The sequence below is a fragment of the Bombina bombina genome, chromosome 6 (assembly GCF_027579735.1).
Source record: "Bombina bombina isolate aBomBom1 chromosome 6, aBomBom1.pri, whole genome shotgun sequence".
Lineage (NCBI taxonomy): Eukaryota > Metazoa > Chordata > Amphibia > Anura > Bombinatoridae > Bombina > Bombina bombina.
In genome coordinates this window covers 1088691928-1088718339 of record NC_069504.1, presented here as the reverse complement: position 1 = coordinate 1088718339, position 26412 = coordinate 1088691928, and the positions used below count along the sequence as shown (strand labels likewise).

Sequence of the window (26412 nt, the reverse complement as noted above, 5' to 3'; positions counted from 1 at the left end):
AGCTCCCCAACCTGTGAGACTTGCATCTGTTGAAATTACAGTCCAGGTCGGAAGAACAAAAGAAGCCCCCTGAATTAAACGATGGTGATCTGTCCACCACGTTAGAGAGTGTCGAACAATCGGTTTTAAAGATATTAATTGATATATCTTCGTGTAATCCCTGCACCATTGGTTCAGCATACAGAGCTGAAGAGGTCGCATGTGAAAACGAGCAAAGGGGATCGCGTCCGATGCAGCAGTCATAAGACCTAGAATTTCCATGCATAAGGCTACCGAAGGGAATGATTGAGACTGAAGGATTCGACAAGCTGTAATCAATTTTAGACGTCTCTTGTCTGTTAAAGACAGAGTCATGGACACTGAATCTATCTGGAAACCCAGAAAGGTTACCCTTGTTTGAGGAATCAAAGAACTTTTTGGTAAATTGATCCTCCAACCATGATCTTGAAGAAACAACACAAGTCGATTCGTATGAGACTCTGCTAAATGTAAAGACTGAGCAAGTACCAAGATATCGTCCAAATAAGGAAATACCACAATACCCTGTTCTCTGATTACAGACAGAAGGGCACCGAGAATCTTTGTGAAAATTCTTGGAGCTGTAGCAAGGCCAAACGGTAGAGCCACAAATTGGTAATGCTTGTCTAGAAAAGAGAATCTCAGGAACTGAAAATGATCTGGATGAATCGGAATATGCAGATATGCATCCTGTAAATCTATTGTGGACATATAATTCCCTTGCTGAACAAAAGGCAATATAGTCCTTACAGTTACCATCTTGAACGTTGGTATCCTTACATAACGATTCAATAATTTTAGATCCAGAACTGGTCTGAAGGAATTCTCCTTCTTTGGTACAATGAAGAGATTTGAATAAAACCCCATCCCCTGTTCCGGAACTGGAACTGGCATAATTACTCCAGCCAACTCTAGATCTGAAACACAATTCAGAAATGCTTGAGCTTTCACTGGATTTACTGGGACACGGGAAAGAAAAAATCTCTTTGCAGGAGGTCTCATCTTGAAACCAATTCTGTACCCTTCTGAAACAATGTTCTGAATCCAAAGATTGTGAACAGAATTGATCCAAATTTCTTTGAAAAAACGTAACCTGCCCCCTACCAGCTGAACTGGAATGAGGGCCGTACCTTCATGTGAACTTAGAAGCAGGCTTTGCCTTTCTAGCAGGCTTGGATTTATTCCAGACTGGAGATGGTTTCCAAACTGAAACTGCTCCTGAGGACGAAGGATCAGGCTTTTGTTCTTTGTTGAAACGAAAGGAACGAAAACGATTGTTAGCCCTGTTTTTACCTTTAGATTTTTTTATCCTGTGGTAAAAAAGTTCCTTTCCCACCAGTAACAGTTGAAATAATAGAATCCAACTGAGAACCAAATAATTTGTTTCCCTGGAAAGAAATGGAAAGTAGAGTTGATTTAGAAGCCATATCAGCATTCCAAGTCTTAAGCCATAAAGCTCTTCTGGCTAAGATAGCCAGAGACATAAACCTAACATCAACTCTAATAATATCAAAAATGGCATCACAGATAAAATTATTAGCATGCTGGAGAAGAATAATAATATCATGAGAATCACGATTTGCTACTTGTTGCGCTAGGGTTTCCAACCAAAAAGTTGAAGCTGCAGCAACATCAGCCAATGATATAGCAGGTCTAAGAAGATTACCTGAACACAGATAAGCTTTTCTTAGAAAAGATTCAATTTTTCTATCTAAAGGATCCTTAAACGAGGTACCATCTGACGTAGGAATGGTAGTACGTTTAGCAAGGGTAGAAATAGCCCCATCAACTTTAGGGATTTTGTCCCAAAATTCTAACCTGTCAGGCGGAACAGGATATAATTGCTTAAAACGTTTAGAAGGAGTAAATGAATTACCCAATTTATCCCATTCTTTGGAAATCACTGCAGAAATAGCATTAGGAACAGGAAAAACTTCTGGAATAACCGCAGGAGCTTTAAAAACCTTATCCAAACGTATAGAATTAGTATCAAGAGGACTAGAATCCTCTATTTCTAAAGCAATTAGTACTTCTTTAAGTAAAGAGCGAATAAATTCCATCTTAAATAAATATGAAGATTTATCAGCATCAATCTCTGAGATAGAATCCTCTGAACCAGAAGAGTCCAAAGAATCAGAATGATGGTGTTCATTTAAAAATTCATCTGTAGAGAGAGAAGATTTAAAAGACTTTTTACGTTTACTAGAAGGAGAAATAACAGACAAAGCCTTCTTTATGGATTCAGAAACAAAATCTCTTATGTTATCAGGAACATTCTGCACCTTAGATGTTGAGGGAACTGCAACAGGCAATGGTACATTACTAAAGGAAATATTATCTGCTTTAACAAGTTTGTCATGACAATTATTACAAACAACAGCTGGAGGAATAGCTACCAAAAATTTACAGCAGATACACTTAGCTTTGGTAGATCCAGCAGGCAGTGATTTTCCTGTAGTATCTTCTGGCTCAGATGCAACGTGAGACATCTTGCAATATGTAAGAGAAAAAACAACATATAAAGCAAAATAGATCAAATTCCTTATAAGACAGTTTCAGGAATGGGAAAGAATGCCAAATATCAAGCTTCTAGCAACCAGAAGCAAATGAAAAATGAGACTGAAATAATGTGGAGACAAAAGCGACGCCCATATTTTTTAGCGCCAAATAAGACGCCCACATTATTTGGCGCCTAAATGCTTTTGGCGCCAAAAATGACGCCACATCCGGAACGCCGACATTTTTGGCGCAAAATAACGTCAAAAAATGACGTAACTTCCGGCGACACGTATGACGCCGGAAACGGAAAAGAATTTTTGCGCCAAAAAAGTCAGCGCCAAGAATGACGCAATAAAATGAAGCATTTTCAGCCCCCGCGAGCCTAACAGCCCACAGGGAAAAAAGTCAAATTTTTGAGGTAAGAAAAATATGATAAATCAATGCATAATCCCAAATATGAAACTGACTGTCTGAAAATAAGGAAAGTTGAACATTCTGAGTCAAGGCAAATAAATGTTTGAATACATATATTTAGAACTTTATAAATAAAGTGCCCAACCATAGCTTAGAGTGTCACAGAAAATAAGACTTACTTACCCCAGGACACTCATCTACATGTTTGTAGAAAGCCAAACCAGTACTGAAACGAGAATCAGTAGAGGTAATGGTAAATATAAGAGTATATCGTCGATCTGAAAAGGGAGGTAAGAGATGAATCTCTACGACCGATAACAGAGAACCTTATGAAATAGACCCCGTAGAAGGAGATCACTGCATTCAATAGGCAATACTCTCTTCACATCCCTCTGACATTCACTGCACGCTGAGAGGAAAACCGGGCTCCAACTTGCTGCGGAGCGCATATCAACGTAGAATCTAGCACAAACTTACTTCACCACCTCCCTTGGAGGCAAAGTTTGTAAAACTGATTTGTGGGTGTGGTGAGGGGTGTATTTATAGGCATTTTAAGGTTTGGGAAACTTTGCCCCTCCTGGTAGGAATGTATATCCCATACGTCACTAGCTCATGGACTCTTGTTAATTACATGAAAGAAATATAGTACACTAATAAAAAAAAGTGGACTGAAGTGTTATTCCCACATGTGATGCCTTGTGGACTATAACCATCTGATAAAAAAATAAATAAAAAAAATACCATCCTTCACATGTTGCTCAAAATCATGCAGCAGAAGCTCCCATAGGTAGCTGTGAGTTTGTTTATGGAGGAAAGGGATGAAAGTTTGCTGTGCTTGAAGTATTGTAATCCTCATGGAGCAAAGACATAATACATTTTCTAAAATGAATTAATTCACAGGCATATGGCCAAAAATCTGTTTTGTGCATGGGGGGGTGTTGGCTTGTTAATTAAAAGGGCAGTATGGTGGTTAGATCAGTGCTCACATTTCTAGGGATGGGCACAATTTACTGCTAATCTGTCAAAGTCCTAGGAGCTTTCCTCCACAATATTTTGCTCCATAGCCGTGACATTATGCTAAAAAATTCATTATCTTTATATGACTCATATAGCAGCAGAGAGTTTTCTGCACTAAGTTTCAAACATATGTACAAGCGAAAAATGTATCAAAACTAAAATAAAAAAAAAGTGATACAATTAACTCTGTGCACCAAAATACAAATAAATGCCACCAATAACAAATCCGCTTGGTTATTAGGAAGCCTGTGTTCTGTCTATTTTTGCTACCCCTCAGTGCGCATGCAAGTATTACGTCCCTGCATTCCACATATGCTGTCAACAGTTTAGTTCATTTTATTTACATATGGAGGGCGCGCATGCTTTGCAACATATGTAGAATGCAGTAACATAATACGATCATAGCAAAATTCGACAGAAAACCGGCTTCCTAATAACCAAGTAGATTTGCTATTAGTGACAGTTATTTGTATTTTGGTGCAGTGTTAATGGTATCACTATTTTTTATTGTATTCACTTGTGGTTTTGCAATACTACTTTTAGTTTTATCAATTTATCAAAACGAGGGAACAGACAACATTCCGTTAATCAATGGCTTTTCCCTATATTCTATGCATTTATACCTGTGGAAATAGTGGACGTTCATCTCTCTTCTTTTTTAGACAGTCTGCCATTAGCCTTTTCATAGCTTTGGGACAATTACTCCTAATCTTGCTTAGGTCTGGAGATAAATAGCCTCTACCAACCATGAATATGATCTGGAATTATGAATTGAAATATATTAATGCAATGTTTGCTCAGCATTACAAAACACAACAGAGGGAAATTATTGCAACGTATAAGATTTTTTTTTTTTTTTTTTTTTTTTAACAAAACCATCATACTCAACCAGTTAGTCTAAACGACAAACAAAATATAAATAAAATATTTTCTCAATATAACAGCACATGTACAAGAAAAATACCTGGTCCCTGTTGTTGATATTTGAATACGGCAACTGGCTCGTCATTAACTCATAAAGAACTATCCCAAACGCATATACATCAGATTGAAAGCTATATGGGTTCTTGTCCTGCATCCTAATTACTTCTGGAGCCTATAAAGAATAAAAATAAATAAAATAAAAAATACGGGAATCTGGTGTAATAGGCTGAGAGAGTGTGTGTGTGTCTTTACATATCAGAGTCTCTTGCACATGTGCAACATAATTATTCCAATTAGTCTTGGAATACTTGAAAATATGTAAAAAATAAAATAAAGGCCTGCTCAGGACCTTATCAAGAACCTTTAGTGCAAAATGGTCCAGAAAAACCTGTTGTAAACCGGATAAAGAAATAATGAGAAAGTGGATTGCAATCGCCAAGAAAACTTTGGCTCCATATTAAATATAGGGTTTTTTTCCAAGTGAGCTGAAAACACTTTGTCGGCTCAGAGAAACACCTGAAAAAACCTAATTTATGTAAGAACTTACCTGATAAATTAATTTCTTTCATATTGGCAAGAGGTCATGAGCTAGTGACGTAGGGGATATACAATACTACCAGGAGGGGCAAAGTTTCCCAAACCTCAAAATGCCTATAAATACACCCCTCACCACACCCACAATTCAGTTTAACGAATAGCCAAGTAGTGGGGTGATAAGAAAGGAGTAAAAGCATCAACAAAGGAATTTGGAAACAATTGTGCTTTATACAAAAAAATCATAACCACCATAAAAAGGGTGGGCCTCATGGACTCTTGCCAATATGAAAGAAATTAATTTATCAGGTAAGTTCTTACATAAATTATGTTTTCTTTCATGTAATTGGCAAGAGTCCATGAGCTAGTGACGTATGGGATAGCAATACCCAAAAAGTGGACCTCCACGCAAGAGTCACTAGAGAAGGAGGGATAAAAATAAAAACAGCCATTTTCCGCTGAAAAAAAATTAATCCACAACCCAAAACATAAGTTTAGTCTCATAATTGAAAAGAAAAAAACTTAAATCAGAAGCAGAAGAATCAAACTGAAACAGCTGCCTGAAGAACGTTTCTACCAAAAACTGCTTCCAAAGAAGAAAATACATCAAAATTATGGAATTTAGTAAATGCAAAGAAGACCAAGTTGCTGCTTTGCAAATCTGATCAACTGAAGCTTCATTCTTAAAAGCCCAAGAAGTGGAAACTGATCTAGTAGAATGAGCTGTGATTCTCTGAGGCGGGGTTTTACCCGACTCCAAATAAGCTTGATGAATTAAAAGCTTTAACCACAATGCCAAAGAAATGGCAGAAGCCTTCTGACCTTTCCTGGAACCAGAGAAGATAACAAATAGACTGGAAGTCTTCCTGAAAACTTTAGTAGCTTCAACATAATATTTTAGAGCTCTTACCACATCCAAAGAATGTAAAGATCTCTCCAATGAATTCTTAGGATTAGGACACAAAGAAGGGACAACAATTTCTCTATTCTATTAATATTGTTAGAATTCACAACCTTAGGTAAGAATTTAAATGAAGTCTGAAAAACTGCCTTATCCTGATGAAAAAGCAGAAAAGGAGATTCACAAGAGAGAACAGATAATTCAGAAACTCTTCTAGCAGAAGAGATGGCCAAAAGGAACAACACTTTCCAAGAAAGTAGTTTAATGTCCAAAGAATGCATAGGCTCAAATGGAGGAGCCTGTAAAGCCTTTAAAACCAAATTAAGACTCCAAGGAGGAGAGATTGATCTAATGACAGTCTTGATATGAACCACAACCTGTACAAAACAGTGAATATTAGGAAGTTTAGCAATTTTTCTGTGGAATAAAACAGAAAGAGCAGAGATTTGTCCTTTCAAGGAACCTGCAGACAGACCTTTATCCAAACCATCCTGAAGAAACTGTAAAATTCTAGGAATTCTAAAAGAATGCCAAGAAAATTTATGAGAACACCATGAAATGTAAGTCTTCCAAACTCGATAATAAGTCCTTATAGAAACAGATTTACAAGCCTGTAACATAGTGCTTAGTCATAGAGGTTTCTCTGACTCTGATTAAAACTAAGCATTCAATTTCCATACCTTCAAATTTAATGATTTGAGATCCTGATGGAAAAAAGGGCCTTGCGACAGAAGGTCTGGCCTTAAAGGGACAGTCAACACCACAATTTTTGTTGTTTTAAAAGATAGATAATCCCTTTATTACCCATTCCCCAGTTTTGCATAACCAACACAGTTATAATAATACACTTTTTACCTCTGTGATTAACTTGTATCTAAGCATCTTCTGACAGCCCCCTGATCACATGACATTTTATTTATTATCTATTGACTTTAATTTTAGCCAATTAGTGCAGTGTCTGCCACAATCCACGGGCGTGCTCACAATGTTATCTATAGGGTTTACCTGAACTAGCTCTCCCCTGCTGTGAAAAGCAAATACAAAAACATGTGATTAGAGGCGGCCTTCAAGGGCTTAGAAATTATATGAGCCATCCTAGGCCCCTAGAATCATACGATGGTGATCTAACCACCAAGTCAGAGAGAGTCGAACATTGGGATTTAAGGATATTAATTGTGATATTTTTGTATAATCCCTGCACCATTGGTTCAGCATACAAAGCTGGAGAGGTCTCTTATTAAAACGAGCAAAGGGGATCGCGTCCGATGCTGCAGTCATGAGGCCTAAAACTTCCATGCACATAGCCACTGAAGGGAATGATTGAGACTGAAGGTTCCGACAAGCTGAAACTAATTTTAATCGTCTCTTGTCTGTTAGGGACAGAGTCATGGACAGAGTCATGGACACCGAGTCTATCTGGAAACCTAAAAAGGTTACCCTTGTCTGAGGAATCAAAATACTTTTTGATAAATTGATCCTCCAACCATGTCTTTGAAGAAACAACACTAGTTGATTTGTCTGAGATTCTGCAGAACGTAAAAACTGAGCAAGTACCAAGATATCGTCCAAATAAGGAAACACCGCAATACCCCGCTCTCTGAGTAGGGCACCGAGAACCTTTGAAAAAATACTTGGAGCTGTCGCTAGACCAAAAGGAAGAACAACAAATTGGTAATGCTTGTCTAGAACAGAGAATCTCAGGAACCGATAGTGATCTGGATGAATCGGAATATGAAGATACACATCCTGTAAGTCTATTGTGGACATATAATGCCCTTGCTGAACAAAAGGCAGAATAGTCCTTATAGTCACCATCTTGAAAGTTGGTACTCTTACATATTGATTCAAAATCTTTAGATCCAAAACTGGTCTGAATGAATTTTCCTTCTTTGGGACAATGAATAGATTTGAATAAAACCCCAGACCCTGTTCCTGAAACGGAACTGGCATTATTACCCCTGATAACTCCAGGTCTGAAACACACTTCAGGAAAGTCTGAGCCTTTACTGGGTTTGCTGGAATGCGTGAGAGAAAAAAATATTCTCACAGGCGGTCTTACTCTGAATCCTATTCTGTAACCCTGAGAGACAATACTCTGAATCCATTGATTTTGGACCGAATTGAGCCAAACATCTTTGAAAAATCTTAATTTGCCCCCCACCAGCTGAGCTGAAATGAGGGCCGCACCTTCATGCGGACTTGGGGGCTGGCTTTGATCTCTTAAATGGCTTGGATTTATTCCAATTTGAGGAAGGTTTCCAACTGGAAACAGATTCCTTGGGGGAAGGATTAGATTTCTGTTCCTTATTTTCTTGAAAGGAACGAAACCGGTTAGAAGCTTTAGATTTACCCTTAAGTCTTTAATCCTGAGGCAAAAAAATTCCCTTACCCCCAGTGACAGTTGAAATAATCGAATCCAACTGAGAACCAAATAACTTATTACCTTGGAAAGAAAGATAACAATCTGGACTTGGAAATCAAATCAGCATTTTAAGATTGAAGCCTCAAAGCTCTTCTAGCTAAAATAGCTAGAGACATAGATTTAACATCAATTTTGACGATATCAAAATTAGCATCACAGATAAAATGATTAGCATGTTGGAGTAAGCGAACAATGCTAGACAAATCAGAATCCAATTCTTGTTGCGCTAAATGTTCCAACCAAAAAGTTGATGCAGCTGCAACATCAGCCAAAGAAACTGCAGGCCTGAGAAGATAACCAGCATATAAATAGGCTTTCCTTAGATAGGATTCAAGTTTTCTATCTAAAGGATCCTTAAAAGAAGTACTATCTTCCGTAGGAATAGTAGTACGTTTAGCAAGAGTAGTGATAGCCCCATCAACTTTAGGAATTTTTTCCCAAAACTCTAAAGAAACCTTGAAGGAGGAACAAAAGAAGTACCAGGCCTATTCCATTCCTTAGAAATCATATCTGAAATAACATCAGAAACTGGAAAAATCTCTGGAATAATCACAGGAGGTTTATAAACAGAATTTAAACGTTTACTAGTTTTAATATTAAGAGGACTTGTTTCCTCCATATCCAATGTAATCAACACTTCTTTTAACAAGGAATGAATATAATCCATTTTAAATAAATAAGAAGATTTGTCAGTGTCAATATCTGAGGCAGGATCTTCCGAACCAGATAGATCCTCATCAGAGAAGGATAATTCAGTATGTTGTCAGTCATTTGAAATTTCATCAACTTTATGAGAAGTTTTAAAAGACCTTTTACATTTATTAGAAGACGGAATGGCAGACAAAGCCTTCTGTATAGAATCAGAAATAAATTCTTTTAAATTTACAGGTATATCTTGTGCATTAGATGTTGAGGAAACAGCAACAGGTAATGAACTACTACTGATGGATACATTTTCTGCATGTAAAAGTTTATCATGACAACTATTTACAAACCACAGCTGGAGAAATAACCTCCACAAGTTTACAACAAATGCACAAGTTTACAACAAATCCACTTTGGCTTTGGTAGAACTGTTATCCGGTGGCAGAGTTCCAACAGTGAGAAAAAAATGCAAACAGCATAGCCCTCTGACAAAGAGAAAAGGCAAGAGGCATATAGGAATGGGGTCTTAAATAATGAAAATATTTGGCGGCAAGTATGACGCACGGCACAAACGGAAAGATTTTTTTTGGCGCCCAAAACGTCCGGAAATGAAACACTCGCGTCACAGAAGACGCAACCTTGTAAAGGACTAGGCGTCCACTAAGACACCGGAAATGACGAAATTGCGTCAACGAACGTAATTTTGCACCAAAAATGACGCAATAAAGTTTAGCATTTTGCGCCCTCGCGAATCTAATTCTGCCCGCGAAAATAAAAGATAGTCAATTTGAAAAAGACTACACCCCAGGTAAGAAATACATTTTTCCTAAAAAAACATTTCCCAGATATGAAACTGACAGTCTGCAAAAGGAAATACATTGAAAACCTGAATCATGGCATATATAAGTACAATACATATATTTAGAACTTTATAAAATACATAAAGTGCCAAACCATAGCTGAGAGTGTCTTAAGTAATGAAAACATACTTAGCAAAGACACCCATCCACATATAGCAGATAACCGTTTCAGTTAAAGTTTGGCTATCAGTAGAGGTAATGGAATATGAGAGTATATCATCAATCTGAAAAGGGAGGTAGGAGATGAATCTCTACGACCGATAACAGAGATCCTATGAAATAGATCCCCGTAAGGAAAACCATTGCATTCAATAGGTGATACTGCCTTCACATCCCTCTGACATTCACTGTACTCAGACTAATCGGGCTTCAAAATGCTGAGAAGCGCATATCAACGTAGAAATCTTAGCACAAACTTACTTCACCACCTCCATAGGAGGCAAAGTTTGTAAAACTGAATTGTGGGTGTGGTGAGGGGTGTATTTATAGGCATTTTGAGGTTTTGGAAACTTTGCCCCTCCTGGTAGGATTTTATATCCCATACGTCACCCCCCCAAAAAAACAACATAATTTATGTAAGAACTTACCTGATAAATGCATTTCTTTCATAGTTGCATGAGTCCATGAGCTAGTGATGTATGGGATATACATTCCTACCTGGATGGGGCAAAGATTCCCAAACCTCAAAATGCCTATAAATACACCTCCCACCTCACTCATACTTCAGTTTAACGTATAGCCAAGAAGTGAGGTGTAAAAAAAAAAAAAGAGCAAAAAGCATAAAAAAGAGGAACTGGAAAAAATAATGTGCTTTATACAAAAAAAATCAAAATCACAAAAAATAGGGTGGGTCTCATGGACTCTTGCCAATATGAAAGAAATGAATTTATCAGGTAAGTTCTTACATAAATTATGTTTTCTTTCATGTAAGTGGTAAGAGTCCATGAGCTAGTGACCTATGGGAAATAATACCCAAGATGTGGAAGTCCACGAGTCACTAGAAAGGGAGGGATAAAAATAAAAACAGCTATTTCCACTGAGAAATAAAATCCCAAACATTAAGTTTCCTTAATTATTTCAAAAAAACTCAAATCAAAAAGGCATGAGAATAAAGCTGAGAGAGACAACTGCCTTAAAAATATTCCTACCAAAGGCTGCTTCTGAAGAAACAAACACATAAAAAATGGTATAATTAAAAAGTATGCAAAGTAGACTAAGTTGTTGCTTTGCAAAGTGGATCAACTGAAGCTTTATTCTTGAGAGCCCAAGAAGTGGCAACTGATCTAGTAGAATGAGCTGCAATTCTCTAAGCTTTGTGAATTAAAAATCTCAACTAAAAAAACAGAGATATAACAGAGGCTTTCTGACCTTTCCTGGAGTCAGAAAAAATAACAAATAGACTATAAGTCTTTCTGAAATCTTAAGTAGCCTCAACATAATATTTCAAAGCTCTTACTACATCCAAAGAATGTAAAGACCCTTCAAGAGTATTCTTAAAATTAGGACACAAAAAAGGAACAACAATTCCCTTATTGATGATGTTAGAATTCACAACTTTAGGCAAAAATTTAAATGAAGTCCGCAAAACAGCTTTATCTTGATGGCTATCAGTAGAGGTAATGGAATATGAGAGTATATCGTCAATCTGAAAAGGGAGGTAGGAGATGAATCTCTACGACCGATAACAGAGATCCTATGAAATAGATCCCCGTAAGGAAAACCATTGCATTCAATAGGTGATACTCCCTTCACATCCCTCTGACATTCACTGTACTCAGAGGAATCGGGCTTCAAAATGCTGAGAAGCGCATATCAACGTAGAAATCTTAGCACAAACTTACTTCACCACCTCCATAGGAGGCAACGTTTGTAAAACTGAATTGTGGGTGTGGTGAGGGGTGTATTTATAGGCATTTTGAGGTTTTGGAAACTTTTCCCCTCCTGGTAGGATTTTATATCCCATACGTCACTAGCTCATGGACTCTTGCCAATTACATAAAAGAAACTGCTATCATCACGTTGAAATTAAAAGTGCTCTTTATCAAACCCCCCCCCAAAAAACAACATAATTTATGTAAGAACTTACCTGATAAATGCATTTCTTTCATAGTTGCATGAGTCCATGAGCTAGTGATGTATGGGATATACATTCCTACCTGGATGGGGCAAAGATTCCCAAACCTCAAAATGCCTATAAATACACCTCCCACCTCACTCATACTTCAGTTTAACGTATAGCCAAGAAGTGAGGTTTAAAAAAAAAAAAAAAAAAAAGAAGAGCAAAAAGCATAAAAAAGAGGAACTGGAAAAAATAATGTGCTTTATACAAAAAAAAATCAAAATCACAAAAAATAGGGTGGGTTTCATGGACTCTTGCCAATATGAAAGAAATGAATTTATCAGGTAAGTTCTTACATAAATTATGTTTTCTTTCATGTAAGTGGTAAGAGTCCATGAGCTAGTGACCTATGGGAAATAATACCCAAGATGTGGAAGTCCACGAGTCACTAGAAAGGGAGGGATAAAAATAAAAACAGCTATTTCCACTGAGAAATGAAATCCCAAACATTAAGTTTCCTTAATTATTTCAAAAAAACTCAAATCAAAAAGGCATGAGAATAAAGCTGAGAGAGACAACTGCCTTAAAAATATTCCTACCAAAGGCTGCTTCTGAAGAAACAAACACATAAAAAATGGTATAATTAAAAAGTATGCAAAGTAGACTAAGTTGCTGCTTTGCAAAGTGGATCAACTGAAGCTTTATTCGTGAGAGCCCAAGAAGTGGCAACTGATCTAGTAGAATGAGCTGCAATTCTCTAAGCTTTGTGCATTAAAAATCTCAACTAAAAAAACAGAGATATAACAGAGGCTTTCTGACCTTTCCTGGAGTCAGAAAAAATAACAAATAGACTATAAGTCTTTCTGAAATCTTAAGTAGCCTCAACATAATATTTCAAAGCTCTTACCACATCCAAAGAATGTAAAGACCCTTCAAGAGTATTCTTAAAATTAGGACACAAAAAAGGAACAACAATTCCCTTATTGATGATGTTAGAATTCACAACTTTAGGCAAAAATTTAAATGAAGTCCGCAAAACAGCTTTATCTTGATGGAAAATCAGATAAAGACACTCACAAGAGAGTGCAAACAATACAGAAACTCTTCAAGCAGAAGACATAGCCAAAAAAAAATAACATTTTCCAAGAAAGTAATTTAATGTACAGAGTACATAGACTCAAAAGGAGGAGTCTGAAAAATCTTTAAAACCAAAATTGAGACTCCAAGGGCGAGAAATATATTTAAAAAGAGGTTTAATATGAATCAAAGCCTTAAAGTGAATATCACAAAGTTAAGCAATATTTTTATAAAATAAGACAGAAAGAGCAAAAATTTGCCCTTCCAAAGAATTTGCATACAAAACATTAATCCAAACCAACCTGAAGAAACTAAAATCTTAGGAATTCTAAAAGAATGCCAAGAATAATTGTGGAGTTGAACATCATGAAATATAGGTTTTCCAAACCCGAAAATAAAATCTCCTAGAAACAGACTTACAAGCCTGTATCATAGTGCTAATAACTGAGTCAGAGAAACATCTATGACTAAACACTTAAGCGTTTAATTTCCAAGCCTTAAAATTTAGAAATTTGAGATCCTATGGAAAAAAACGGCCCCTGAAACAGAAGGTCTGGCCTTAAAGAAAGTGGACAAGGCTGGCATCTGAACATCCTGACAAGGTCCGCATACCAAAACCTGAGAGACCAAGCTGGAGCTATCAGAAACACATAGAAGATCACCCTTGGAAAAAGAACCAGAGGCGGAAAAATATAAGCAGGTTGGTAAAAAACAAAGAACTGCTAGAGCATCCACTATCCCCGCCTAAAGATCCTTGGACCAGGAAAGGAATCTGTAAAACTTCTTGTTTAGACGAGAGACCATCAGATCTATTTCTTGGAAGACCCCACATCTGTACAAGATGATATAAAGTCTGACAGCTGTGATGATCCCCTTCCCAATTGTCTACACCTGAGATATGAATCGCAGAAATTAGACAAGAGTTGGAATCTGTCCAAGAAAGTATCTGAGATACTTACTGCAAGTCCCTCCTTGATGATTGACAAATGCCACTGTTATGATATTGTCTGTTTAAAAAACAAATGTAAAAGTTGTCTCTTCAAAAGAACCCACACCTGAAGAGCCCTGAAAATAGCATGGCGTTCTAAAATATTGATTGGTAACCTCGCCTCCTGAGGTTTCCAAATCCGTAGTGCTGTCAGACTCTGACAACTCCCCCACCTGAAAAACTTGCATCTGTTGAGAATACAGTCCAGGTAGGATGAACAAATGAGGCCCCCTGAACAATAAGGTGATAGTCCACCAAATCAGAGAGAAAAAAAGTGTTGGGATTTAAGTATATCAGTTGTAATAACTGAAAATAATCCCTGCACCTATGGTGCAACATGCAAAGCTTTAGAGGCCCCAAACGAAAACGAGCAAAGAGGATCGCACCTGATGCTGCAGTCATGAGACCAAAAACTTCCATGCACATAACCACTGAAGGGAATGATAGAGACTGAAGGTTTAGACAAGCTAAAACTAACTTCATTTGTCTCTTGTCTGTTAAAGAAAGAGTCATGGACACCGAATCAATCTGGAAAGCTAAAAAGGTGACCTTTGTCTGAGGAATCAAGAAACTCTTTTGTAAATTGATCCTCCAACCATGTCTTGAGGAAACCACACTAGTTATTTCAAGTAAGATTCTGCTGAAAGAAAAGATTAAAGCTAGTACCAAATGTCATCCAAATAAGGAAACACTGCAATACCCTGCTCTCTGAATACAGATAGAAGGGCAGAGGGCACCAAGAATCTTTGAAAAGAATCTGAGCTGCCTCTAGCCCAAAAGGACGAGCGACAAATTGGTAATGCTTATCTAGAAAAGAGAATCTCAGAAAACAATAGAGGTCTGAATAAATTGAAAAGAAGCGTCCTGTAAGTCTATTGTGGACATGAAGTAACCTTGCTAAACGGAAAGGCAGAATAGTCCCTAGTGTCACCATCTTGAAAGTTGGGACTCTTACAAAACAATATAAAAAAAATTTAGATCAAGAATTAGTCTTAACAAATTTTTTCTTTAGGGCAATGAATACATTTGAATAGAAACCCAAACTCCATTCCTGCAAAGGAACTGGAACCATCACCCATGAAAACTCTAAATTTGAAACACATTTCAGAAAAACCTGAGCTTTCACATGGTTTGTTATAACATGGAAAATAATCTTGGAAAATAATCATTGGAGGTTTTTATTCTGAAACCTATTTGATACCCCTGAGAAATCAATATTCTAAATCCACTGATTTGAGCAGAAACGGTCTAAATGTGTTGAAATAAATTCAATCTAACACTCCCCCCCCCCCCCCCCCCAGTAGAACTGGTTAAAAGGCTGCACCTTCATGCAGTCTTAGGGGCTGAAATTAGTTTAATTATAAGGCTTGGAATTATTCAAATTCAGAAAAAAATCTAAAATCAGAGCCAGATGCCTTAAGGGAATGAAAAAACAATTGGGAGCTTAAAAAACAGAATTTATGTTTACCTGATAAATTACTTTCTCCAACGGTGTGTCCGGTCCACGGCGTCATCCTTACTTGTGGGATATTCTCTTCCCCAACAGGAAATGGCAAAGAGCCCAGCAAAGCTGGTCACATGATCCCTCCTAGGCTCCGCCTACCCCAGTCATTCGACCGACGTTAAGGAGGAATATTTGCATAGGAGAAACCATATGGTACCGTGGTGACTGTAGTTAAAGAAAATAAATTATCAGACCTGATTAAAAAAACCAGGGCGGGCCGTGGACCGGACACACCGTTGGAGAAAGTAATTTATCAGGTAAACATAAATTCTGTTTTCTCCAACATAGGTGTGTCCGGTCCACGGCGTCATCCTTACTTGTGGGAACCAATACCAAAGCTTTAGGACACGGATGAAGGGAGGGAGCAAATCAGGTCACCTAAATGGAAGGCACCACGGTTTGCAAAACCTTTCTCCCAAAAATAGCCTCAGAAGAAGCAAAAGTATCAAACTTGTAAAATTTGGTAAAAGTGTGCAGTGAAGACCAAGTCGCTGCCCTACATATCTGATCAACAGAAGCCTCGTTCTTGAAGGCCCATGTGGAAGCCACAGCCCTAGTGGAATGAGCTGTGATTCTTTCGGGAGGCTGCCGTCCGGCAGTCTCGTAAGCCAATCTGATGATGCTTTTAATCCAAAAAGAGAGAGAGGTAGAAGTTGCTTTTTGACCTCCCCTTTTACCGGAATAAACAACAAACAAGGAAGATGTTTGTCTAAAATCCTTTGTAGCTTCTAAATAGAATTTTAGAGCGCGAACAACATCCAAATTGTGCAACAAACGTTCCTTCTTTGAAACTGGTTTCGGACACAGAGAAGGTACGATAATCTCCTGGTTAATGTTTTTGTTAGAAACAACTTTTGGAAGAAAACCAGGTTTAGTACGTAAAACCACCTTATCTGCATGGAACACCAGATAAGGAGGAGAACACTGCAGAGCAGATAATTCTGAAACTCTTCTAGCAGAAGAAATTGCAACTAAAAACAAAACTTTCCAAGATAATAACTTAATATCAACGGAATGTAAGGGTTCAAACGGAACCCCCTGAAGAACTGAAAGAACTAAATTGAGACTCCAAGGAGGAGTCAAAGGTTTGTAAACAGGCTTAATTCTAACCAGAGCCTGAACAAAGGCTTGAACATCTGGCACAGCTGCCAGCTTTTTGTGAAGTAACACAGACAAGGCAGAAATCTGTCCCTTCAGGGAACTTGCAGATAATCCTTTTTCCAATCCTTCTTGAAGGAAGGATAGAATCTTAGGAATCTTAACCTTGTCCCAAGGGAATCCTTTAGATTCACACCAACAGATATATTTTTTCCAAATTTTGTGGTAAATCTTTCTAGTTACAGGCTTTCTGGCCTGAACAAGAGTATCGATAACAGAATCTGAGAACCCTCGCTTCGATAAGATCAAGCGTTCAATCTCCAAGCAGTCAGCTGGAGTGAAACCAGGTTCGGATGTTCGAACGGACCCTGAACAAGAAGGTCTCGTCTCAAAGGTAGCTTCCAAGGTGGAGCCGATGACATATTCACCAGATCTGCATACCAAGTCCTGCGTGGCCACGCAGGAGCTATCAAGATCACCGACGCCCTCTCCTGATTGATCCTGGCTACCAGCCTGGGGATGAGAGGAAACGGCGGGAACACATAAGCTAGTTTGAAGGTCCAAGGTGCTACTAGTGCATCCACTAGAGCCGCCTTGGGATCCCTGGATCTGGACCCGTAGCAAGGAACTTTGAAGTTCTGACGAGAGGCCATCAGATCCATGTCTGGAATGCCCCACAGCTGAGTGACTTGGGCAAAGATTTCCGGATGGAGTTCCCACTCCCCCGGATGCAATGTCTGACGACTCAGAAAATCCGCTTCCCAATTTTCCACTCCTGGGATGTGGATAGCGGACAGGTGGCAGGAGTGAGACTCCGCCCATAGAATGATTTTGGTCACTTCTTCCATCGCTAGGGAACTCCTTGTTCCCCCCTGATGGTTGATGTACGCAACAGTTGTCATGTTGTCTGATTGAAACCGTATGAACTTGGCCCTCGCTAGCTGAGGCCAAGCCTTGAGAGCATTGAATATCGCTCTCAGTTCCAGAATATTTATCGGTAGAAGAGATTCTTCCCGAGACCAAAGACCCTGAGCTTTCAGGGATCCCCAGACCGCGCCCCAGCCCATCAGACTGGCGTCGGTCGTGACAATGACCCACTCTGGTCTGCGGAATGTCATCCCTTGTGACAGGTTGTCCAGGGACAGCCACCAACGGAGTGAGTCTCTGGTCCTCTGATTTACTTGTATCTTCGGAGACAAGTCTGTATAATCCCCATTCCACTGACTGAGCATGCACAGTTGTAATGGTCTTAGATGAATGCGCGCAAAAGGAACTATGTCCATTGCCGCTACCATCAACCCGATCACTTCCATGCACTGAGCTATGGAAGGAAGAGGAACGGAATGAAGTATCCGACAAGAGTCTAGAAGCTTTGTTTTTCTGGCCTCTGTCAGAAATATCCTCATTTCTAAGGAGTCTATTATTGTTCCCAAGAAGGGAACCCTTGTTGACGGAGATAGAGAACTCTTTTCCACGTTCACTTTCCATCCGTGAGATCTGAGAAAGGCCAGGACTATGTCCGTGTGAGCCTTTGCTTGAGGAAGGGACGACGCTTGAATCAGAATGTCGTCCAAATAAGGTACTACAGCAATGCCCCTTGGTCTTAGCACAGCTAGAAGGGACCCTAGTACCTTTGTGAAAATCCTTGGAGCAGTGGCTAATCCGAAAGGAAGCGCCACGAACTGGTAATGCTTGTCCAGGAATGCGAACCTTAGGAACCGATGATGTTCCTTGTGGATAGGAATATGTAGATACGCATCCTTTAAATCCACCGTGGTCATGAATTGACCTTCCTGGATGGAAGGAAGAATAGTTCGAATGGTTTCCATCTTGAACGATGGAACCTTGAGAAACTTGTTTAAGATCTTGAGATCTAAGATTGGTCTGAACGTTCCCTCTTTTTTGGGAACTATGAACAGATTGGAGTAGAACCCCATCCCTTGTTCTCTTAATGGAACAGGATGAATCACTCCCATTTTTAACAGGTCTTCTACACAATGTAAGAATGCCTGTCTTTTTATGTGGTCTGAAGACAACTGAGACCTGTGGAACCTCCCCCTTGGGGGAAGCCCCTTGAATTCCAGAAGATAACCTTGGGAGACTATTTCTAGCGCCCAAGGATCCAGAACATCTCTTGCCCAAGCCTGAGCGAAGAGAGAGAGTCTGCCCCCCACCAGATCCGGTCCCGGATCGGGGGCCAACATTTCATGCTGTCTTGGTAGCAGTGGCAGGTTTCTTGGCCTGCTTTCCCTTGTTCCAGCCTTGCATTGGTCTCCAAGCTGGCTTGGCTTGAGAAGTATTACCCTCTTGCTTAGAGGACGTAGCACTTTGGGCTGGTCCGTTTCTACGAAAGGGACGAAAATTAGGTTTATTTTTTGCCTTGAAAGGCCGATCCTGAGGAAGGGCGTGGCCCTTACCCCCAGTGATATCAGAGATAATCTCTTTCAAGTCAGGGCCAAACAGCGTTTTCCCCTTGAAAGGAATGTTAAGTAGCTTGTTCTTGGAAGACGCATCAGCCGACCAAGATTTCAACCAAAGCGCTCTGCGCGCCACAATAGCAAACCCAGAATTCTTAGCCGCTAACCTAGCCAATTGCAAAGTGGCGTCTAGGGTAAAAGAATTAGCCAATTTGAGAGCATTGATTCTGTCCATAATCTCCTCATAAGGAGGAGAATCACTATCGACCGCCTTTATCAGCTCATCGAACCAGAAACATGCGGCTGTAGCGACAGGGACAACGCATGAAATTGGTTGTAGAAGGTAACCCTGCTGAACAAACATCTTTTTAAGCAAACCTTCTAATTTTTTATCCATAGGATCTTTGAAAGCACAACTATCCTCTATGGGTATAGTGGTGCGTTTGTTTAAAGTGGAAACCGCTCCCTCGACCTTGGGGACTGTCTGCCATAAGTCCTTTCTGGGGTCGACCATAGGAAACAATTTTTTAAATATGGGGGGAGGGACGAAAGGAATACCGGGCCTTTCCCATTCTTTATTAACAATGTCCGCCACCCGCTTGGGTATAGGAAAAGCTTCTGGGAGCCCCGGCACCTCTAGGAACTTGTCCATTTTACATAGTTTCTCTGGGATGACCAACTTGTCACAATCATCCAGAGTGGATAATACCTCCTTAAGCAGAATGCGGAGATGTTCCAACTTAAATTTAAATGTAATCACATCAGGTTCAGCATGTTGAGAAATGTTCCCTGAATCAGTAATTTCTCCCTCAGACAAAACCTCCCTGGCCCCATCAGACTGGGTTAGGGGCCCTTCAGAAACATTATTATCAGCGTCGTCATGCTCTTCAGTATCTAAAACAGAGCAGTCGCGCTTACGCTGATAAGTGTTCATTTTGGCTAAAATGTTTTTGACAGAATTATCCATTACAGCCGTTAATTGTTGCATAGTAAGGAGTATTGGCGCGCTAGATGTACTAGGGGCCTCCTGAGTGGGCAAGACTCGTGTAGACGAAGGAGGGAATGATGCAGTACCATGCTTACTCCCCTCACTTGAGGAATCATCTTGGGCATCATTGTCATTGTCACATAAATCACATTTATTTAAATGAATAGGAATTCTGGCTTCCCCACATTCAGAACACAGTCTATCTGGTAGTTCAGACATGTTAAACAGGCATAAACTTGATAACAAAGTACAAAAAACGTTTTAAAATAAAACCGTTACTGTCACTTTAAATTTTAAACTGAACACACTTTATTACTGCAATTGCGAAAAAACATGAAGGAATTGTTCAAAATTCACCAAATTTTCACCACAGTGTCTTAAAGCCTTAAAAATATTGCACACCAAATTTGGAAGCTTTAACCCTTAAAATAACGGAACCGGAGCCGTTTTGAACTTTAACCCCTTTACAGTCCCTGGTATCTGCTTTGCTGAGACCCAACCAAGCCCAAAGGGGAATACGATACCAAATGACGCCTTCAGAAAGTCTTTTCTAAGTATCAGAGCTCCTCTCACATGCGACTGCATGCCATGCCTCTCAAAAACAAGTGCGCAACACCGGCGCGAAAATGAGGCTCTGCCTATGCTTTGGGAAAGCCCCTAAAGAATAAGGTGTCTAAAACAGTGCCTGCCGATATTATTATATCAAAATACCCAAATAAAATGATTCCTCAAGGCTAAATATGTGTTAATAATGAATCGATTTAGCCCAGAAAAAGTCTACAGTCTTAATAAGCCCTTGTGAAGCCCTTATTTACGATCGTAATAAACATGGCTTACCGGATCCCATAGGGAAAATGACAGCTTCCAGCATTACATCGTCTTGTTAGAATGTGTCATACCTCAAGCAGCAAGAGACTGCTCACTGTTCCCCCAACTGAAGTTAATTGCTCTCAACAGTCCTGTGTGGAACAGCCATGGATTTTAGTGACGGTTGCTAAAATCATTTTCCTCATACAAACAGAAATCTTCATCTCTTTTCTGTTTCTGAGTAAATAGTACATACCAGCACTATTTCAAAATAACAAACTCTTGATTGAATAATAAAAACTACAGTTAAACACTAAAAAACTCTAAGCCATCTCCGTGGAGATGTTGCCTGTACAACGGCAAAGAGAATGACTGGGGTAGGCGGAGCCTAGGAGGGATCATGTGACCAGCTTTGCTGGGCTCTTTGCCATTTCCTGTTGGGGAAGAGAATATCCCACAAGTAAGGATGACGCCGTGGACCGGACACACCTATGTTGGAGAAATACCCAGATTTCTTAACTTGGGGCAGAAAAGACTCCCTTTCCCCTAGTAATAGAGATAATAAAATCCAATAGAAAATATTAAAAAAAAAAAAATTACTATCCTAAATTAATAAGATAGTAATTTAAATTTAAACACCATATCAAAGATTTAAGCCATAAAACTTTTCTAGTAAAAATGGCTAAAAACAAGATTTAATATCAGTTAAAATGACAAAATATAGCATCATAAATGAAATGATTAGCATGTTGAAGTAAAAGAACAATGCTTAGACAAATAAAGATCTGATAACTAAACTGTCTAGCCAAAAAAGTTGAAACAGCAGCAACAATAGCCATATGTTTGTATATATTGGGTACTTGTAAAGCGCGGCTAATCACCCGTAAGGGTCTCAAGGCGCTGCTCATTTTAACAACCTCGGAAGGATGAAAGGCTGAGTGGACCTCGCCGGGGATTGAACCTGCAACCCTTGGGTTGCTACAGAGCTCAGCCATAGTGCCTTAGCATGCTGAGCGATCTTTAAAAATGGCAGGTTAAAAATACATCCGATATGTAAATATTCTTCTCTTAAGATAGGAAACAAACTTCCTATCTAAAAGATCCTTAAAACAAGAAATATCTTCCATAGGATAGAAGTACATTCGGCAAGAGAAGAAATAGCCCCACCTTTAGGGACTTTTACCTAAAAACACTAAATTAGCCATAGGTAAAGGATATAGCTTTTAAAACCTAGAAGAAAGGTTAAAAGAAGCACTAAGTTTAGATTCCTTACTAAACATATAATAGATAGCATCTGGAATAAGAAAAACTTCAAGTTACCTCAGAAGCTTAAAAAAACAGAATTCAAACATTTGCTATTCTTGTTATCAAGAGGACGAGATTCCTTAATACTCAAAGTAAACAATACTTCCTTTATAAAGAATAAATACATTGAATTGAAAATTTGAATTATCAAAACCAGTCTCTGAAATAGGATTCTCTGAGTCAGAGAAAACCACATCAGCAGAAATACTACAGTATGTTGTCGATCAATACAAACTTCATAGGTTTATGAAAAGTTAGGAGAGATAGTTTATGTTAATTTGAAGGTGAAATAGAAGTCATAGGCTTCTCTATGTCTTATCCAATATAATCCTTTATATCAACAGTAATATCATGTACAATTGACTTCAAAGGTAAAACAGTAGATGTATATGTACTATAGAAACATTATCAGTATGAATAATAAAACATTAGTGCCACATATTTGAGCTGAATAAATAAAATCAGCTAATTAAACAATACACACACTTAGTTTTGGTAGAAATTGTGTACAGGCAGCATAGTTTCTACAGTAACATCAGAGGCAGGATCAATTTGAGACATCTTGAAAAACGTAACAAAATAGAAAAAATAACATTTAAACAAAATATCCAATTTCCACGAAATAGCAGTTTCCGGAATGGGAAAAAAAGCTTATATGAAAAACAAAAGCAAATATCATAGCCCTCTGTAAAAAATTAAAACAGAGAGTAAAAGAGGGAGAGACTTAACTAAATTTTTGGCGCCAAAAATTACGCCAACAAAGATGACGCAAATGCTGAAAAAAAAAAAAAAATTGGCGCCAAGGTTAACAGGAAATAACACGATTCACATCATAACAGGAGCGACTTCGCCCCAAAATGTTTTGCGCCAGACTCGCGTCACAACAAACGCAACCTTCGCACCAAAAAAGTTGCATCAAGAATGACGCAATAAATAGAAACATTTTCTGCCATTGCGAGCCTAATTCTCCCGCGAAAATTTGAAAAAACAAGACCGAAGTAACAACTAGCTGGTACTTATAGAGCGCGAACTAATCACCCGTGAGGGTCTCAAGGCGCTAAGGGAAGGTAGATAGGAGAAAAGGGGGGAGGGGATGGGCGTTCAGTCGAAGAGCCAGGTTTTGAGGTCCTTTCTGAACTTTATAAGGGAGGTGGATTGTCTGAGGTGCAGCGGGAGGGTGTTCCATGTCTTTGCTGCTATGTGGGAGAAGGATCTTCCGCCCGCTGTGGCTTTGCTGATGCGGGGGATGACTGCGAGTGCTTGGTCGGCCGATCGTAGTTGTCTGGCGGGGGTGTAGAAATTTACGCGGTGGTTTATGTATTCGGGTCCGATGTTGTGTAGGGCCTTGAACGCGTGGGTAAGGAGCTTGAAGGTGATTCTCTTGTTGATGGGGAGCCAGTGAAGGTTCCTTAGGTGTTCTGTGATGTGGCATTGGAGGGGGATGTTGAGGATGAGTCTGGCTGAGGCGTTCTGGATACGTTGGAGTCTCTTTTGGAGTTTGATGGTGGAGCCGGCGTAGAGTGCGTTGCCATAGTCCAACCGGCTGGTAAGACAAAATGTACTAAATTTCTCCCAAACATAATTTCCCATGCTGAAACTGTTAGACTGCAAAGGTAAATATACCTGACTCATGGCAAATATATGCAATATATATTTAAAACTTTAAAAATATTAAGTGCCAAACCTAGCTGAGAGTGTCTTAAAAAAAACGATATATACTTACCTGAAGACACCCATTCACATATAGCAGACAGCCAAACCAGTACTGAAACATGTCAGCAGAGGTAATGGTAGAGGAGTATAATGTCAATCTGTAAAGGGAGGTGGCAGATGAATCTCCACGACCAAATTTACAGAGAGCCTTAGAATAGATTTCCCTTAGGTGAAAACATGGCATCATTAGGCAACTACTCCCTTCACATCCCTCAGACAAACACTGTACTTTGAGAGGAACTGGGCTTCAAAATGCTTAGAAGCGCCTTTCACAGAAGAAATCAAGCACAACTTACTTCACCATCCTCCAACGAAGGCAAAGTTTGTAAAACTGAAGTATGAGTGAGGTGGGAGGTGTATTTATAGGCATTTTGAGGTTTGGGAAACTTTGCCCCCTCCAGGTAGGAATGTATATCCCATACGTCCCTAGTTAATGGACTCTTGCCACTTACATGAAAGAAAAGCCTGACAGTAAAATAATAATCATTCTATTTATTTTACAACCTTGTAGTACCAATTTTATTGGATGTCTCTTTCTTTTAACAAAACTTTTTAAAAAAAGGACGACTTACCATCCATAAAATAGATCCTGATAACTGTTCAAACTGGTGGGACCCGCTCCACCGTGACTTCACTGTGGCAAGACCAAAATCACCTATCTTCACTGTGAGGTCTTCATGTAAAAAAATATCTGAAGTGGAACATTAAGGATGAAAGCAATTACAATGCATAAAATGCCCCTTATGGCAGCTATATCCTGCCCATGCCTAAAGTAAACCATAAGCACTCTTTACTGTGTATTGCTCCAGTAGAAACCTTGAGGTGTTTAAGACGCTTTATGTTCCATTCCTAAATTAGACTGTTTAAATTAAACTACATAGAATAAACAATGAACGTTAGACTATAATGTGTAACTTGCCTAGGTATTTGTCCTCATGAATCAATACTTGGTAGAACAACTTTTAACAGGATTTGCAGGCTATACCAGCGTTTTAGGGCTATTGCTAGCTTAAGTGGTCTCATGATATATAGGAACAGTTGGAATACTACAACTATGAAATCTTGCTACAGATATAAATTTATATTCAGCTCAAGTCCTTCTCATACGTATTGTTAGATTTTTATTTCACATATTTGGATAAATCCTTCCACCCTTCCTTTTATTTCATATGCATATCAAGGACTGAGAAACATTCCTCTGATGTGCCACTAACATATACATGACTAATCCTAAAGCCCATGTACACAGGCCGTTTTTTGCAGTACAGCGGTCCCACCCCTTGCTCTCCCTCTCTCTCCCCCCCCCCTTCACTTTTGCTCTCCCTTTTCCCCCTTCTTTTGTGCTCTCCCTTTTCCCCCTTCTTTTGTGCTCTCCCTTTCCCCCCTTCTTTTGTTCTCCCACCCCCTCTTTTAATCCCCCCTCTTTTGCACTCTCTCCCCCATCTCTTTTGCGCTCTTTCCCCCCTCTTTCTTTTGCGCTCTCCCCTTTTCTCTTTTGCGCTCTTTCCCCCCCTCTCTCTCTTTTGCACTCTCCCCCCTCCCTCCCTCTCTCTCTCCCCCTCTCTCTTTTGAGCTCTCCCCCCTCTCTCTTTTGCGCTCTCTCTCCCCCCTCTCTTTTGCGCTCTCTCTCCCCCCTCTCTTTTGCGCTCTCTCCCCCCTCTCTTTTGCGCTCTCTGCCCCCTCTCTTTTGCGCTCTCTGCCCCCTCTCTTTTGCGCTCTCTGCCCCCTCTCTTTTGCGCTCTCTGCCCCCTCTCTTCCCCCCCCTTCCCCTTCTCTCTCCCCCTCCCCCCTCTCTCTCCCTCTCTCCCCCTCCCCCCTCTGTCTCTCTCTCCCCCTCCCCCCTCTGTCTCTCTCTTCCTCTCTCTTTTGCGCTCTCCCCCTCTCTTTTGCTCTCCCTCCCCCTCTTTTTCTCTCACGGCCATGCCACCTCCCTCCCGGCCACACCACCATCATGACCATCCCGCTCGGCCACACCCCCATCACGGCCCTCCTGCCCCCTCCTGCTCGGCCACACCCCCATCATGGCCCCCCCGCCCGGCCACACCCCAATCAAGGCCCTCCCGCCCGGCCACACCCCAATCACAGCCTCTCTCATTCAACAAACATGCTCCACTGATCCTCACACGCACCACTGACCTCGTGCAGACACGCTCCACAAATGCTGACTGATGATTTGAATGTTAAGGCCTGGTATGTTTGTCCTTGCGGTCTCTACTGAGCAT

At 39.7% G+C, this 26412-nt stretch overlaps 1 protein-coding gene across 1 annotated transcript in view; it reads right to left on the bottom strand.

The window, feature by feature from the left end:
* BRAF (B-Raf proto-oncogene, serine/threonine kinase) overlaps nucleotides 1-26412 on the bottom strand; it is a 375820-nt gene that overhangs the window by 69163 nt on the left and 280245 nt on the right. The window contains exons 13-15 of the mRNA XM_053719002.1: nucleotides 24763-24881; nucleotides 4913-5044; nucleotides 4572-4706 (exon numbers count right to left, since the gene is read on the bottom strand). Coding sequence (XP_053574977.1) covers nucleotides 4572-4706; nucleotides 4913-5044; nucleotides 24763-24881 — 386 coding nt within the window. The remainder of the gene's footprint in view (nucleotides 1-4571; nucleotides 4707-4912; nucleotides 5045-24762; nucleotides 24882-26412) is intronic.